Source organism: Lynx canadensis, chromosome B4 (genome assembly GCF_007474595.2).
Source record: "Lynx canadensis isolate LIC74 chromosome B4, mLynCan4.pri.v2, whole genome shotgun sequence".
NCBI lineage: Eukaryota > Metazoa > Chordata > Mammalia > Carnivora > Felidae > Lynx > Lynx canadensis.
Window position 1 is genome coordinate 25,882,947 of NC_044309.1, and position 18,323 is coordinate 25,901,269.

General features: G+C 37.9%; 1 protein-coding gene across 4 annotated transcripts in view; it reads right to left on the reverse strand.

Annotated features, from left to right (window-relative positions):
• MPP7 (membrane palmitoylated protein 7) overlaps window positions 1-18,323 on the reverse strand; it is a 294,359-nt gene that overhangs the window by 207,665 nt on the left and 68,371 nt on the right. For 2 of the 4 annotated variants that reach the window (XM_032593849.1, XM_030321167.2), the window contains exon 2: window positions 4,865-5,022. In XM_032593849.1, coding sequence (XP_032449740.1) covers window positions 4,865-4,901 — 37 coding nt within the window. In that variant the 5' untranslated portion in view covers window positions 4,902-5,022. Of the gene's footprint in view, window positions 1-4,864; window positions 5,023-7,723; window positions 7,972-10,277; window positions 10,295-18,323 lie in introns of those variants that run through there. The other 2 variants (XM_032593848.1, XM_032593847.1) reach the window with 2 other exon arrangements.

Here is an 18,323-nt window from a genome sequence, read left to right on the forward strand (position 1 = left end):
TTCTTTGCTCTGACACATGAGAAGACCTGTAAGAAACAACACTCTGATAGCCATATGCAAACCATCACCCAGATCCTGGGTTCTAATCCCATTCCCCAGTAAAAGGCAGTAGGGTCTCCCTAGCGAAATAGTTGATTCCAGGACTGGAGCACTGTAAAATGAGCCTGGGACATCTTGTAGTGCCAAAAAGAAAGAAACAAGCAGGCCCACATTGACAGGAGAATATCAAAGGGGCCAAAGCTGGAACGACTGGAACAACAAAATAAATTTTGTATTGGATTATAGCCCAAAATATCAATAAATATCCATGAGTCCATACTGATACGAATAAACGAATAAATAAATAGGAGAAAAGAGACAAAATATTCCAAATATTTTATACAGAAACTTTAGCCTAAAGGAGGGAGACCATAACACACAGTGTAGACTGCACAGTACGGTACAGTGTGGAAAGAATGGAAAAAGAGAATAATGTTACAGTGGAGAAATCTGACAAATACTACTTTAGCCAGTTGACCAACATCAATAGTCATAAATCAAGTTGAGAGTATGTACCCTTGATATGATAGCAATGGCACTTAAATCAGACAGATTCTAACAGAGGGGAATTCTATAGCATTCCTGACTAGAACTCCTAAAAACTGTCAGGGTCACCAAAGACCAAAAAAAAAAAAAAAAAAAAAAAAAAAGTCTGAGAAACCCTCATAGCCAAGAGGAGCTGAATGAGACCATGACAATCAAATGTAATGGGAGATCCTGGAGCAAAAAAAACCAAACAAACAAACAAACAAAAAAATACATTAGGGGAAAACAAAGAAAATCTGAATAAAGTATAGATTTTAGTTAATAATAGGGTTTCAATATTGATTCACTAATTGAAGTGAATGTGCCAAACTAAGGTAAGATGTTAATCAGGGAAACAAGGTATAAGGTATACTGGAACTCTCAGTATTATCTTCATAATCTCTCTGCAAATCTAAAAAATAAAGTCCATTGAAATTAAAAAAAAAAAAAAAAACAAGAAAGAAAATCCAGAACATATATTGGTGAACAATGGAGGGGATATTACAAATTTATGTCAAAAGAATGGACTACTGAATAAGTTATTTGGGGACTACTGGTTGTTCATGTGGGAAATAAAATTAGACAATTATTATTTCACTCCACATATAAATTACAGTTGGACTAAAATTCCAAATGTATACAAACAAACTGTGTTAATTATTGGAAAAAAAACCTTAGAGAATATCTTCATGACCTTGCAGTAGGTAGGAAAGCACAAGGAAAAAAAAAAAAAAGCATTAACCATACAGAAAAGATTGATTTGCCCACATAAAAGTTTTCAACTTCAATAAAAGAAATACTATTTAAGAAAAAAAGGACAAACAGCTGGCCAGAAAAAATGGCATTCAACCTAAAATGTCCCATAATATACAAAATACAAATAAAAGAAATTCTGTAAAAACATGAAAAAATGGTAACCGATAGAAAAAATGGGAAAGGATGTGAATTGACAAATCAGAGGAATAAATGGCCATTAAACGAATGGAAATCTGCTCAATATCAGGAGTAATGCACATTCAACACTTAAGATACCATGTTTTATCCATCAAATGGGCAAAAATTATCAAGGCTTATGATATCGAAGCTCGACCAGAATATGGGGGAAAGAATCCCCAATGTCCTGTCCATGGGATCATTAAGTGCCTTAACCACTCTGGAGGACAATTTGATAACATCCATTAAATACTCACATCTTTTTTCCCAAAATATTATAAAAGAAGCAAAACCAGGGTTTTCATCAACAGAAGTATGGTTCATTACACTGTGATACTACAGAAAAGTATGCCTTAGTTTAAAAGAATGAGGTAGATACATAAATGGTTGTATAGATAGATAGGTCATATATATATATATATACACACACACACACACACACACACGTATATATATATATATATACACACACACGTATATACACACACACGTATATACACACACGTATATATACACACACGTATATATATACACACACATATATATACATATACGTGTGTATATATATATATACATCGTATACATATATATACACACACACGTGTATGTATACATACGTGTGTGTGTATATATATATATACATATATATATATACATACATGTATGTATACATATACAAACACACACACACACACCCTGTGGAATTCCAGCTCTGAGATCTTACTTGATATAGGAAAAAAGGTTCTAGAACAATCCACAGAGTAGAACAGAATCTGATTAGAAAGGAACAAAGACATAAAACAACACACTTATGTACATCCGTGTGTAAGTGTTTAATGTATACAACATTCTTGAAGGATACTCATCAAATGAGAAAGAAAATGAGACTGGGGCAGAGAATGGGTGGGTAATTAAGAATTCCTTTCTTTTTTTTATCTATGCATCTTTGACAACGACGATGTTTTATGTATTACCTGTGTAATTGCATTTTTTTCCCTTGGTGAAATCAGTAGAAAGGGGGAGAGGGAGAAGTGGTATAAGCTTTACACTGAAAGTATAGTCCCACACGAGGACTATGTGCATCAGGGGCCGCTGGGAGCCACTCCCCTGCCACCCGAGCTTCTGCTTCTGCCCTTCGGTTACGCTCTCTAGCTCTGTACCCAGGAGAGGACGTTGCTAAGCAACCCTGCTTAGGGCAAAAATGACCCCTGACTGGCAAACTGCATCTGGTCTGCAAGGGACTAGAAGGGAACCATAAGCATCTGATGCGTGCACCATACTTTGGAACTTCCCTGAATGCAGTGACTCTTGGAGCAGGTCTTCTCTGCTGGACTCAAGCCTTGTTCAGCATACAGGTCAAAAAATATCACAAAGCCAGGTGTGAATGACACAGGCACTTTAGACCCGCATCAAGGGAGCCAGCTACGTGTGGAAAGGTCCTTTTTAAATTCTGAATAGCCTCTGCTATTTTCATGACTGACCCTTCAACTGCCCCATAAACTATAAATACTCCATTTTAATCATTCCTTAAGAAAGATGTAAGCAACAATATTTTGCATTCAATTAAACTAAGGCATTTTTGGCAAACAGCAAGGCATGAAACTTATTCATTACATAACTGTAGTAAATTTATGGCTCAAATAAATTTTATCTATAATTTCCCAAACCACTATGGAAAGTTAAATCATTCATTTTATATAGTAGAGCACAATGTGGGACTTTATAAAAACTAAACCGAAGAAAAAAAAATTTTTCCAAAGGAGCTGGCTTCCAAGTTAATGTCTTGAGAAAAAAAGATTTTCAGGTATTTAAACATCAAAATTACTTCCTCAGAAAAACTAACCCTCAGTGTAAATTACAGTGGAAAAAAATCATTACTGATGGATAAAGATGAGACAAAACTTGCCAAAGCCTAAGGATGGATATGCTTGAAATAGCAAGAATGATATTTCCAAATTTGTGATTCAGCTTTGTGAAAATCATGGTACCAGTAACTGCCCACACTGAGACCACTATCTCAGCTGCTTACGTAACGGCAGTGATGGAACCAAATTCAGTACGGTCAGTGCAACACATGAGACGTTCTTTTTAGTCACATACCATGCCATTTCTTTTGAGAGGTCTTAAAAGTACAAGGCATAGCTCCCCCACCCCACTCACATTCTGTTTTAACAGTTCCGGGGGGCACCTGCGTGGCTCAGTCCATTAAGCGTCCGACTCTTAATTTCGGCTCAGGTCATGATCCCCGAGTCTTGGGATTGGCCATGCAGCCTGCTTAAAATACTCTCTCCCTCTCCCCCCAAAAAAAAGTTCTGGGAAGGGTTCATGAATCTACATTTTTAACAAGTGCTGATTCTCAGACCTATAAATACAGAGAACAAACTGATGGTTTCCAGAGGGGAAGTGGGTAGAGGGTGGGCAAAATGGACGAAGGGTAGTGGAGACACAGGCTTCTAGTTAAGGAATGAGTAAGTCACGGGAATAAAAGACACCGCATAGGAATATAGTCAATGATACTATATGGTGTCACTGTATGGTGACAGATGGCAGCTATACTTGTAGTCAGTGGACACAGCTTAACATATAGAGAAGCTGAATCACTGTATTGTAAAGCTGGAACTAATGTAACATCGTACGTCAAGCATACTCTGAAAACTTTTTTTAATTAAAACCAAAGAGTGCTGATTCCGGGGAACCTCAGAACAGGACCTCAAAGGGGCACTGACCTCCTTCACCCGCCTCCTGAAACAGGTCGGAAGGAAGAGGACTTTACACATACATGTGGTTTTTTTCTTTCTTGGAACTCTTTATTCTAATTATCACTAAATCTTACAACGGATAGTAAGGTGAAATATGCTTGTTTTAACTGAATCCCTTAATGACATATCAACTTCAGGATAGTTGGTTGCCACCCCCCACCCCCTCCGGTGACAGGAAGAAAGAAAACGCAAGAATGGGGTAGGGACAATATTGTATTTCTTAAAGGAAAACAGTGCCAGGTCTGAAGGTTATTAAACCTGAGTGACAAGTACCAGGAGTATCATGGGATTTGCCATACTTTATTGCATGCTTAAAATATTCGTTTGGTTTTTTTAAAGAAATTTAAATGCATGGCATTATCACAAAGGGGAAGACCATATAAGAGCATCAGCACAAGCCATCACTACCAGGAGAAAGCAGTGTTCAGTCAAGGTCCTCTGACGACGTTTACCTTGGAAGGAGGCATCCTAGTTGCTTTTGTGCCCCTCTTGCTGGTTACGGAAAAACAGGCATGATCTGTTCACACTTACTGAAAGCAATGCTGTTTTTCACTGCGAACAAGAAAATGCAAGGACGGAAGGAAAACCGCCCCTCTTGGTTCACATACCTGTGTCACTACCGGATCCTGTTGACAACGCCGGCATGATGCAAGCCGCAGGCTGGGACAACACGCACCAAACGCTCTCCACTTAGAAAGCCACAGGGGAGTCCAGGTCCGTGGCCAACAGCCACGCTGTCGACCAAGATTTATCGTGCAGGCCGTTTCTAAAAAGAGAAGAAACGCTTTAAAAATAATAATAATAGGGGAGACTACCAAACTGCGACATTCTGCAACTAACTCAAAATTCTTATTCCAACACACTTACCAGAAAGATCAGATCTTCCAAAGTTTACACGTCTCCGCTACGTGTAAATATTAAGTGCGGGAGTTTTTTATCTTGATGGGAGGTTTCTAATTAAAACCGTTAAAGTTCCTCATACATGTATCAAGGCTTCCTTAAAGATTTTCACAGTTGGCATAAAAATCTTTAAGTTCTCAGTCTGTGCATTCAGCACTCCAATGCTATCCTAAAATCCTTTGCCTCTATTATTGCGATCCCACGCTATCTTCCTAATGCAGAACAGAGACTCTATAGACTGTCAACAACTTATAAGTAATTGTAATTTTTTCAACAGCTCGTCCTAATAAGACAACTGCAGAGTTCTCTGCCTGAAAGCTGCGAAATCACCCTGAAAAACTACTAGAATTGACGATGTTAGAGATTCACAGAAGTGTTAGTAATCTCAACGAAACCTACCAATCTGAGCTAACGTATGAAAGTAAATTCTTTTAGTAAAAACTAAGCTTTGATGCACCTTTGAAAAATATCCATTTTTTTTTTCAAAAGCTGTTTTCACCAAGGTTTATCCTGAAATAATTAGCAAGGCGCTATTGAATAGTAGCTAAAGAGCAAGGACTCCAGAGTTTGACTTGACCTTTCATTCAGCTGAGTCTGTGATCTTGGACAAGTTATTGAACCTTATTGTGCCCTAATTTCCTTACATACAAACGGAGAGAACAGCACTTCAGGACTGTTTGATAATTATACACGCTAAGGCTCGCAACAGCATCTGGCACATAACAAGCAAACAAGAAACGCTGGCCGTTATAACTGGAGTTGTTTAGCTCAAGCAGTAAGATTATAAAATGCAAACATAAAAGAAAGTAGCAAGATTAAAATTTACGTTGGCCTGACACCCGGGAGAAGGCCATGTGGTTTAAATTTAGACCGCGGCTGCCTAATCACGGAAAAATACACTACATTTACACTTTTTAGAAATCAGAAGACCCACACAATGCGTTTAGGTCCATTTTTTAGTGCATTTTCCCCAGTTCTCTATAAAGCAAAGTCAGTAATTTAAAAGCATATTTTAACATATATTAACAAGAAAAACAGATATTGTAAACACTGGCTCACTTCAATTCATAAAGCCTTTAAGTTGCTGATTCATATTACAGAGTAAGGAAAAATGAACTTGCCAAACTTCACTTGAAAAAGTCCAAACTGTAAAATTCTATTAAGACCTTCTAAATTAGCTATTTAATTATCAAAGTGAACTTTAGTATGAAAAAACTCACCAGACTCTCTTGAACCAGACTATCTGTTGGAACGGCCTGCATTTTGTTTCGTATTAGGAAGGCTGGCAACGTTAAAATATGCAGACATATCCATACAGAGAAGACTATTAATTAAAAATGTAAGAGCAGTTATTTTCAATACCAAATGAAAATATAAATCACTAAGCTAAAAATAAGAGAAAAAGACTTAAGTGTCACTAACGCCCACCCATGAGGCTGTTTTCCCCAATTTTAAAACGTAATAACTCTGCCTTTGCTTTCATAAATGATTCTAAACAATCAGGATTAAAATTCAGCTACATACAAGTGTTGGTTAATTGGAACTCAAAGTAAAAAAACAAAAAAAAACAGACCATAATTTCAAGAAAGCATTCAATAAGACTTCTCTGTTTTGCTGAGAAAAAAGGAGGAAACGGCTGAAATTTGGAAAGTGTAGGCACACACCTTTCTCCCATTAAGGCAATATGTACACGTATGTGGGTAGACAGCTATCACGTGTGTGTGTGTGTAGATAACTTAAGCTCTTTATGCCATAAGTCATAATTTCAATAGTACAGATTGTTTAACTATAGAAATATATATACGATACAGTTTATACCCTGCAAACTACCACATTCCTCACACCTTAGAGAACTTACAATGCTTCATTTTTATAAATCGCCAACACTGTATAATAAGTGATCTTCTGCTTATATCAAACATTCTAGCGATACTAAGACAACCTCACATTCCCACATCAAAACACCCTTCTGAGTTGATGCTGCTGGACATATAAAGCCACTTATGAAAGGCCTTAGCATTTCGCATTTTTTATTTCATAATGAACACTTGCGGTTAAATTTTTCCAAAGCCGTATCACCTAAGAAATATACGCTACAAAGTAATTATCTTCTCAGAACATATGTAAGTATATTAATAAAAAATAAATGGCTTGATAAAATCCCAACCAGTAAAATGCTTACTATTTTGTGGAATGAAGCAGAGTTGCTGGGTTTAACTTTCAAACTGAGCTCAATTTTTCTAGTAATCATGTTATTTTCTTTGGCTAAATTTATTGAAAATACTTTGGAATTTGTCAGAACCCAGTCATAATTATTACTGACTGTTGTATGGAATCGATTTACTACAACACAAAAATACCAGCTGTTACAGTATGTCCTGAGAGGGATTACCGAATATTCTTAAATTGAAGTTCAATCCATCTTTCCATAAAAGAGAGAGAGACCCAAACGCCAGGAACCTAACAGCGGTATCAAGTGCACCTGAAGCATTTACAATACCCAATAGAACTATTACAACCCTCCTTTAAAAAGGCTTATTTTTGAAATTTCATTATTCCAGTTGTACCTTGCTTCTATATATCACACAGTATCAGGTTCTCCTGGCATCGATCATGTGGAAACAGTGAAATACGTGAAGGTCTATGAGCTTACAATGTTCAATTTCTACTGGCCCCGGGTAACCCTTAGGGCTCCCGTAGCACTCGTGACACCTAATGGTCGACCGTGGAAGTGCAAGTGTTTGTCGCTGAAAGTTTTTTTTGTTTTCGTTTGTTTTTTGTTTTTGTTTTGTTTTGTTTTGTTTTTTGGAGTTTTCAGTAAAGCAAGAATGGTCTTAATTGTACCTAGCGACATAGTCACCTGCAAAAATTTTCATTAATATTCACATACACACTATTAGAGAAATACTCTTCCTGTGTGCCTCTTCCTCTCTATACTTCACTATACAACACGTCACTTCGGACACCAAGCGTGGTTTCCCACACAGCAGGCAATTCTGCAACACGAGCTGAGCGTCCTACAGTTTAATTCAATTCTGACACTATCTACCTGGAGACAGCATCAGATCCCACAGGTTAAGGGCACCGTCCCACAAGACTGCCGCTACTCGCACCCCTCCCCCTACCCCCCCAACGTCAATCCCAATTCAGGCCGTCACCTGTGCTTCCGATGGATGAACTATAGACCGGAAGTTCCCGTAACCCCCTGCTCGGTTTTTATTCACTTGAGAGAGCCACCACTCAAAAACCTTTACTGACTAGATCACTGGTTTATTATGAAAGGGTACAACTCAGGAACAGCCAGATGGAGGAGACGCAAAGGGCAAGGTGTGTGCGAAGGAGAACGGAGCCTCCATGCCCTCTCCCTCTCGGATGCACCGACTCCCGGCGGGGTTTTTATGGAGACTTCATTTTATAGGCATGGTTGATTCAACCGGCCCGGCCCCTAGCCCTCCTCGCATCTCCAGAGGTGGGACTGCCGGGTTCCAACTCGCTAACCTACTCGAGGCTGGTCAGCTGGCAACCTGCCCCCCTTCTCAGGAGCTTCCCTCTCACAAGTCACGGCATTACCATGATCTCAGGTGTGTCTGAAAGGGGCATGTCACCACTGACAAGATACGTTTATCACTCTGGGTTTAATTCCAAGGGTTTTTAGGAGCTCTGTGTGAAAACCAAATACACATTTGTTACTATAAATCACCATACTACACCTACCCACAAAGTTTAGGCAGATGAGCAAGAGATCAAGCAGTGGACCTAGTTTCCAAACACATTTCCTCTCAATGGGGTGGAGTATTCAAGAACATGAAAACGTCTAATTAACTGTCATCATAAATAATTAATCATAGTAATATGCTACCATTGCTGGAGATTGCAACTGTACCCAGTCGTCCAGTAACTTCACCAGTTACAAATATTCCAAGTTGCACTTCCAAATCTGAGAGAGCAATAAAATAGCACAGAGGAAACTTCTTCTAAAAAAAAAAAAAAAAAATTTACATTGATGATTTTTTTAGACGCTCCATCTGAAAGATTTACTAGTTATATTGGCCAGTACAAGCAGCCAACTGGTATCTGTTAACATTATTCAAAACCTCCTGAGTTAGAACTAAGAAAATAAAGGAGGCAACGTGTAGCTTAGTGGCATAGATCTGTTTATGTAAAATGGTATTTATGCCGTTTATACCAGCTGTTCTCCGCGTGTGGTCTGCAGACCCCCAGCGGTCTCCAGGACCCTCTCAGAGGCGTTCAGTAGGTCAAATTATTTTCATAGCAATTCTGAGATGCCATTTGCCTTTTGTGCTCCGTGCCCGTCTTCACTGACAGTGAAAAGGAACGGTGGGCAATGCCACCGGCACCGAACTGAAACTGCCCATCCTTGTGCTCTTCAGTGCCAAGCACGCTCGTGAAAAAGGAACAAAACAAAGACAAAGGAGGGGGGGGTTCATTCTAGAATGCTCTAAATAAAGTAAAAAGTTCTTAATTAAATCACTAAATAATTGCCTCTTCGGTATCCATCTTTTTAACGTTCTGTGTGACGAAATGAGAAGTATGCAGAAAGCGAAGCTGCCTTAAAATGAAGTCATGTCTGTCTCAAAGAAAAACACCTGTGCGATGCTTTTTAGTAAACTATACTAGCCGTGTTTTTCATGAGAAACCATTTGTATTTGAAAAGACAACTGAAAGGCAAATTATTCAGCTAGTCCCCTTCGTCAGGCTCGAGTATTTGCTAAATATTGTCTGGCAAATGAATGAAGGGAGTCTGGGACTCAAGAAAAATTGACAGTGTGTGTTGCTAATGATAAAACATAAGCTTTCAAGCAATAAAAGTACAATTTTTCTTAATTTGAGAAAGAGTATGCACATGTACGTGAACAGGGGAGGGGCAGAGGGAGAGAATCTAGTGTTTATTTTAATGTTTATTTAATTTTTTTAATGTTTATTTTGAGACAGAGACAAGAGTACACTTGAGCAGGGGAGGGGCAGAGAGAGAGAGAGAGAGAGAGAGAGAGAATGAATCCCAAGCAGGCTCCACACTATCAGCACATAGCCTGTTGTGGGGCTCTATCTCACAAACTGTGAAATCATTACCGGAGCTGAAATCCAGAGTCGGACACTTACCCGACTGAGCCATCCATGTGTCCTGAGAGAGAATGAATCTTAAGAAGGCTCCATGCTCACTGCAGAGTCTGACATGGGGCTTGATCCCACAACCTCGGGATCATGACCTGAGGTGGAAATCAAGAGTCCGACACTCAACCTCCTGAACCACCCAGGTGCCCCCCAAAATAGAATTTTATAAAACTTGGTTCCACTATAGGCTGTCCTGTCCTCACTTTGCAAGGTACCAAGTTCACTGACAAATGCAAACATACTACAACCCAGCCCCCATTTTGCATAGTTCCAGTAGCTCCCCAATACCCAAAGGCTCTTCTGAGATCAGTGGTGATATTGACAAATGTGATCTTTTTTCATGTTTATTATTTTAGAGAGAGAGAGAGCAAGCAAGAGCAAGCATGAACGGGGAGGGGCAGAGAGAGATGGAGACACAGAATCCGAAGCAGGCTCCAGGCTCTGAGCTGTAAGCCCAGAGACTGACAAGGGGCTGGAACTCACGGACCACGAGATCATGACCTGAAGTCGGATACTTAACCGACTGAGCCACCCAGGCACCCCAACAAATGTGATTTTTTAAATCATGTCTACATGTGGACTGTGAACCAGTAGTTTTGAAAATATCAATACGTGGTATTAGAAAATCATGCGTGAATAGAAGATTCATTCAAAGCGCAAGGCAGGGCAATGGATTTCAAAAGTTCCAATATGATAAGCTTATTCATATATTTTTCAGATTCCACATTGAAACTCCTTTTAATAAACAACCAGGCAATGAGTTTTGGGGTTGTACCATAGAATCTCCACAATTCACTGAACAGGCTATTAAAATACTCTCCCTTTTCCATCTGCAGATCTGTGTGATTTTTTTCATATCTTTCAACCGAAATACACAGCAACAAATTAAAAAATACACAGATATGGAAATAACAGTCTATTAATCCAGGTACCAGAGAAATTCCCAACTTACTAATGTTTTCCCTTTTGAGAAGTTATTTTTCATAAAAATGTTATTTATGTTAACACGTAACAAGTTTAATATTGCTATTTTTTTTTTAAGATTTTAAGTAATCTCTACACCCAATGTGGGACTTGAACTCACAACCCTGAGACCAAGAGTCACATGCTCTACTGACTGAGCCAGCCAGGCACCCCTAATATTTATTTTTAAATGAACTGAAATAATTTGTTACTCAGATTTAATCTCCAATATGGTGAACAGCATATAATGCACATAAATAAAATTCTTTGACGTCTTTAATAATTTTTAAGAGTGTAAAAAGGTCCAGGGGTGCCTAGGTGGCTCAGTTGGTTGAGCGTCTGACTCTTCATTTTGGCTCAGGTTATGATCCCAGGGTCGTGGGATCAAGCCCCACGTTGGGCTCTGTGCTGAGCGTGAAGCCTGCTTGGGATTCTCTCTCTCTCCCTCTCTCCACCGTCTGCCCCTCTCTCCAGCTCATGCTCTCTCTAAACATAAAAACAAATTTTCAAAAAGAGTGTAAAAAGTTCACGGACCCTAAAAGTTGAGAACTGCTAATCTATGCCAGTGATAAGCAAACATTTCCTGCAAAAGGCAGACAGTGAGTATTTTAGCCTTTGTGGTCCCTATAGTGTTGGTCTCAGCATAGACAACACATAAATGAGTTTGTATGACTTTGTTCCTGTGGTATTTTATTTCCAGAAACAGAGAGGGGCTGAGTTTGCTGACCATTATTCTATGCCATGACACCCTAATCTGCTAGTGACTTGAAGATCTAAAATTAGCATGCTTTCCAGTAACATTTTTTTTTTTTGGTAATTATTTAAATATTCAAAGGAAATGAGTTTTTTAAAACCACTTCCATTGTTTAATGCAGAAATGCATGCAAAATAACAGATACAGATTTGCAAACTAGACCGTTCCTAATCATACACAAAATCATATCTGAATTTCATCTATTCCAAGAATATTATAATCTGTCCGTACACATAGAAAATTAAGACTCATTTAAAACCGGCAACCTGTTAGGGTGCTCTACATTAAGAAAATATGTTTTTTATGACCAAACACACACAAAAAATCCTAGCTCTCCAGGAAAAGGGAAAAATTATGAAAAATTAAAAACACCCTCCATTTTACAAACTCAAGAGGGTTCCATTGTTATATGACACAAGCTTCATATTATTTCCTTTCCATAAATACCGAAGCAACACAAAAAGTAGAATCCCACTGAAAGAATCCTGTAAAACTTTAGACTGAAAAGAGGAGAAATGCTGCTTTAGAATCCCCAGGCCAAGACACCAGGTTGTAAGGCCACCAGGAAAGTCTACAAGGAGCACTGGCCCTGCTCGTCCAAAAGGGGCATTAAGCACATGGCAGAGCTGACCCTGGTCATGGGTCTTGGAGAGAAGGCACACACTGTCACACTCAATTCCTGCCCCCTCCCCCCCCCACCGGAAGTACAGGTGTAATGCATGAACTGACACTCACAAGCAATGAGCTCCTTCCAGACTCTGCAAACCATCTACAGCAAATTAGTGCATCACGAGCCCAGTGTTTTCCCTCGGATCTTTCTCAAGTAAAACCGGCAGCATTTCTAAAGCTGTGCACTCCCCCACCTCTCACAATGGGACGCTTTTTTTTTTTGGACCACAGCTTTTTTTCATTATGTTTATGCCCTACCATCCACCACTAAAGAATCATGGATAGTTTTCAAGAGTATACCATGAACCATAAATGACCCACTTTTTTTTTTTCTGTGTTTTAGCACTTTCCTCTAATGGTCAGCAGGGGAGAATGATAACTTCCTATTTTCCTTGACCAATTCTCAATTCCAGATCCATCCCAGCATTCCACCTGCTTTCTCTTAAGTCTTCTCTATGGGAAAAAAAACCAATCTTGTAGTTGTTTTCGATAATTAAGATACATCAGTATAATTTTCTATTTTTCTCAGGCTTAAATCACCTCACTAGATTCCTTTAAGGAAGGAAGCCATACCATCATGTGTCCTTAAAAACCGAAGCAGGGCACCTGGGTGGCTCAGTTAGTGAAGCATCCAACTTCAGCTCAGGTCGTGATCTCACACTTCGTGATTTCAAACCCTACATCGGGCTGTGCTGATGGCTTGGAGCCTGGAACCTGCTTCGGTTTCTGTGTCTCCCTCTCTCCCTGCCCCTCCTCCACTCACACTTTGTCTCTCTCTCTCTCTCTCAAAAATAAACATTAAATAAAAGACTGCATAATGAACCTTATTCAGAAGTACTTCTATACGTGACTGGTTCCATTTCTCCACGAACTCCCTCTCCCTGCAAGGCCAGAATAACCCCATGAGTTTACTTATAGGGAGAAAGCACCACCTAATGAGAGCACAGAGTTTGAAATGAGACAGACCTGCTCTGCCATACTGACTCCTGGTCTTGGCCAGACTATTTAACGAAATGAGGTTAAATGCAATGACATCAGTAAAACACCTGACAGCAGCCAATCAACAGATGACAGCTTTATTAACACTTTCGACTTCAACTTCATCTATTTCTCATTTCCTCTAATCTACCAAACTTTTAAAGGTCCTATAATAAAAAGAATACAGGCTTTGGTGAGAGACCGGTCTCTTGATTCTACCATGTACTATATGCACAGCTTACAAGGTATGAGATCTTGGGAAACCAGTAAAATACCAATTTAAGTTATATATGTATGTTTGTATATAAGCATATATAAAGTATAACTATATATATGTATATATATAGTGACATTAAGTGCATACAACTTCCCAGACATTAGATTAAAAACTCAACATGTACTATTTCATTTAATTCTTACAATGATCCTCTAACGTAAGCACTATTATCATTTTACAGAGGAGGAAACTGAATTTTAAGCAACTTGCCCTAAGCCCACAGCTGGAAAGAATTCTAATGTCAGTATGTATGGATCTAATGTCCATACTGCCCATCACCCTACACAACGCTGCCCCTTAACTCTCTTATTTAACCGCTCCCATTCAGTTTTCTCAACTGTCAAACAGAAATACCATTTTTGACTCACTCAACTTTGGGGGTTGAAACAATGTATCTAAGGCATGAGAAACCCACGAGATGCTCAAATACTAGCTCCCTCCTTCCCACAACCTTTCCTTTAATACCCTTGTTTTTATGTTATGCTGTTTATTTATAAATAAGAAAATTCATTTCATGTCCACATTCTCTAGCTTGCTCTTCAGTCCCCTGATCATGCCTTCTCGGACTGACCACCCAAAACCTCCAGTCGGTTCAGAAAACAATATTCCCAGCCTTCAATCCATTGATTTTGAACACTTAGGGTGACACCAATCTACAAACCTCATACCCTATTTATAGCCACAGATATTTCCAGAAATCTGTCACATTTTGCAAGGTGGCTAAGAATATTGTTCTTCTCTGTTCTATACAGTAAATAATCGAATATGTTAGAAGCTCAAGAACATGATTCAGACTCCACTGAATCTTTCTTATTAACACAATGTCGCCACAGCGCTGTCTACAATTCCTAGTAATTTCAATATTACATGAAAAGCCTAAAAATAAATCAGCCAACAAAACAAGCCTTATTAAAATTATATATCACTTCCATTTAAATTAACATGCACAAAAATAGAATAAACCTATGTTTACTAAAGAGCTACATTTAACATCAAATTATAAATTACCAAAAATCTAGCCCTTTAGCAATAAAGCCTCTAATAGTAACACAGTCTCGATTATCTGTACAGGTATGGTAAAACAGGTAAAATACCCTAACAATGACAGGAGTTAAAAACCAAATTTATACAATAACTGACATCAGCAAGATGGTGGAATAGAAAACCCCAGGTCCTTGTTCCCTTAGGAGAAACTTGACAACAATATAAAGACCTTTAACAATCTATTTTAAACTGATAACTTTAATTGTATACAAAAATTCTACTCCTTTACGTTTCTGTCCCCCCTTCCCCACTGTATGTTATTGAGGTCACAAATTGCATCTTTCTATTTTGTGTGTCTTTTAACATAGATTTATACTTTAATGCTTTTGCCTTTTAAATTCTACAAAAGAATTCAAAGTGATTTATGCACCAACATTACAATACCATAGAATTCTATATTTGCCCAGATACTACCAGAGAGCTTTATATTTTCATATGGTTTTGTGTTGTTGTTTAGTGTCTTTTTTTTTTTTTTTCTCCAGCTGACTCAGTTGGAAGAGCATGGAACTCTTGATCTCAGGGTCATGGAACTCGAGATCTCAGGGTCATGTCCACATTAGGTGGAGAGATTATTTAAATAAATAAAACTTAAAAAAAAATAAAATAGATTGTTAAAACCCAAAGATGTTTTATGTAATTCCCATAAAACCACAAAGAAAATATCTATAGAATATACACAGAAGCCAATGAAAAGGGAATCAAAGTGACTATAAAAGAAAAACTCATTAAAACATAAAGAAAAGGTAGTAATAAAGGAAAAGAGGGACAAAAAAGTTATAAGACACAGAGAAAACAAGAAAATGGGCATATAAACCTCTTTTATCAGTAATCACTTTAAATGTAAATGGACTAAACTCTCTAATCAAAAGACATAATAGCAGAATGACTGAATGGACTAAAAAAACAAGAGCAACCATACACTGTCTACTAGAGACTCACTTTAGATCTAAGGACACACACAGGTTGAAAGTGAAAAGATGAGAAAAAGATATCCCAAGCAAATACTAACCAGAAGACTAAAAGACAAAATAGACTAAGTCAAAAACTGTAATGAAATACAGTCAGACAGTATATAATAATAAAAAGGTCAATTCACCAAGAAACTATGGCAGTTATAAATACCCCTGACAGCACAACTCCTAAATATATGAAGCAAACAGTGACAGAACTGACAGGTGAAAGAGACATCAACAGTAACAGACTTCAATGTCATTCTTTCAATAGAAAAAAACAACCAGACAGAAAATCAATGAGGGAAGAGAGGACTTGAACAATACTGTAGACCAAAAGCACCTAAAAATCCTATACAGAACACTCTCTTCAACAACAAAATACACGTTTTTCTCAAGTACACATGGAACATTTTCCAGGACAGACCACATGTTAGACCACAAAACAAGTCTTACAAATTTAAGAAGTCTGAACTCATACCAAGTATCTTTTCTGACCTCAATGGAATGAAAGCAGAAATCAAAAACAGAAGGAAAAATAAAACTCCACAAATATGTGGAAATTAAGCAACACACTTAAATAACCAGTGGGCCAACATAATAAAGGCCATATATAAAAAGTTCACAGCTAACATCATACTCAATGGTACAAGACTGAAAGCTTTTCCTCTAAGATGAACAAAGTATTGATGCCCACTCATGCTACTTCTATTTTATACAGCACTAGACGCCATAATCGCTTTGCAATTTGGCAAGAAAAATAAATAAATAAAAGGCAGCATAATGATTAGGAAGGAAGAAGGAAAATTATCTCGGTTCACAAATGACATTATGTGATCTTATATGCAGAAACCCCAAAAGATTCCACACACAGACACAAATTATTAGTACTAAACAAATTCAGCAAAGTTGCAGGATACAAAAATCAACACACACACACACACACACACACACACACACACAAATCAACTGACTTTTCAAACACAAACCACAAGCAACCCAAAAAGAAAATTAAGAAAATAATCACATTCATAATAGCATCAAAAAGAATGAGATACTCAGGAATAAATTCAACCAGAAAGGTTGAAAGACCTGTAAGATTGAAAAACTGCTGAAAGAAATTAAAGAAGATGCAAATAAACAAAGACATCTGTGTTCACTGATTGGAAAACATAAGTGTTAAAATGTCCATCTACCTGAACAATCTACACATCCATTACAATCCTTACCAAAAAAATCCTAATGACATTTTTTGCAGAAATAGAAAAACTACCCTCAAATTCACATGGGATCTCAGAGAACTCTGAAAACCCAAAAACAATACTGAGAAAGAAGAAAAAAGTTCAAGGCCTCACAAATCCTGATTTCAAAACATATTACAAAGCTATAGTAATCAAAACAGTGTGGTACTGACATAAAGCCAGACATACAGACCAATGAAACAGAATAGAGAACCCAGAAAAAAACTCTCAGGCATGTAGTCAAATGATCTTCAACCAAGGTGCCAGGACTATTCGACAGGGAAAGGACAATCTCTTCAACAAGTGTTGGCAAAACTGAATATCCACATGCAAAAAAATTATGTTGGGCCCTTACCATACATCATACATAAAGCTAACGCAAAATAAAAACCTAAACATAAGACCTAAAATGAGAAAACTCTTAAAAACAAAACAGGGGAAAACCTTCATGACATTGAATCTGGTAATGTCGTCTCGGATATGACACCAAAAGCACATGCAAGAAAGGTAAAAATAATGAATGGAACTACAGAAAACTTAAAAAAACTTCTCAGAACCAAAGTAAACAACAGAGTGAAGAGACAACCTACAGAATGGAAAAAAATACTTGCAAATCATATATCTGATAAGGGATTAATATCCAAAATATATTAAAAGCTCCTAAAACTCAAAAAAATAAATACATGAGCAAAGTACTTCAACAGACATTTCTTCAACAAGCACATGAAAAGATGTTCAACATCAGTAATTAAAGAGAGTGCAAATCAAAATCACAAAGAGATAACACTTCACACCCATTTACTATAAAAAAAAAAAAAAACCTAGAAGATAACAACTATTGGGAATAATGTAGAGAAGCTGAAACCCTGCACACTGTTGGTGGGAATTTATAATGGTGCAGCCACTATGGAAAACAGTATGAAAGGTCCTCAAAAAACTTACAATGGAATTACCACATGACCCAGCACAACCCCTTCTGTTTATATACCCAAAAGAATCGAAAGGAGGATCTCAAAGAGACATTTGCAAATCCATGTTCATTGCCGCGTTAACAATAGGCAAGAGGTTAAAGCAAATCAAATCCTCATCAAGAGATGAACAAAATGTGGCATACACACACACACACACACACACACACACACACACACACACCTGAGT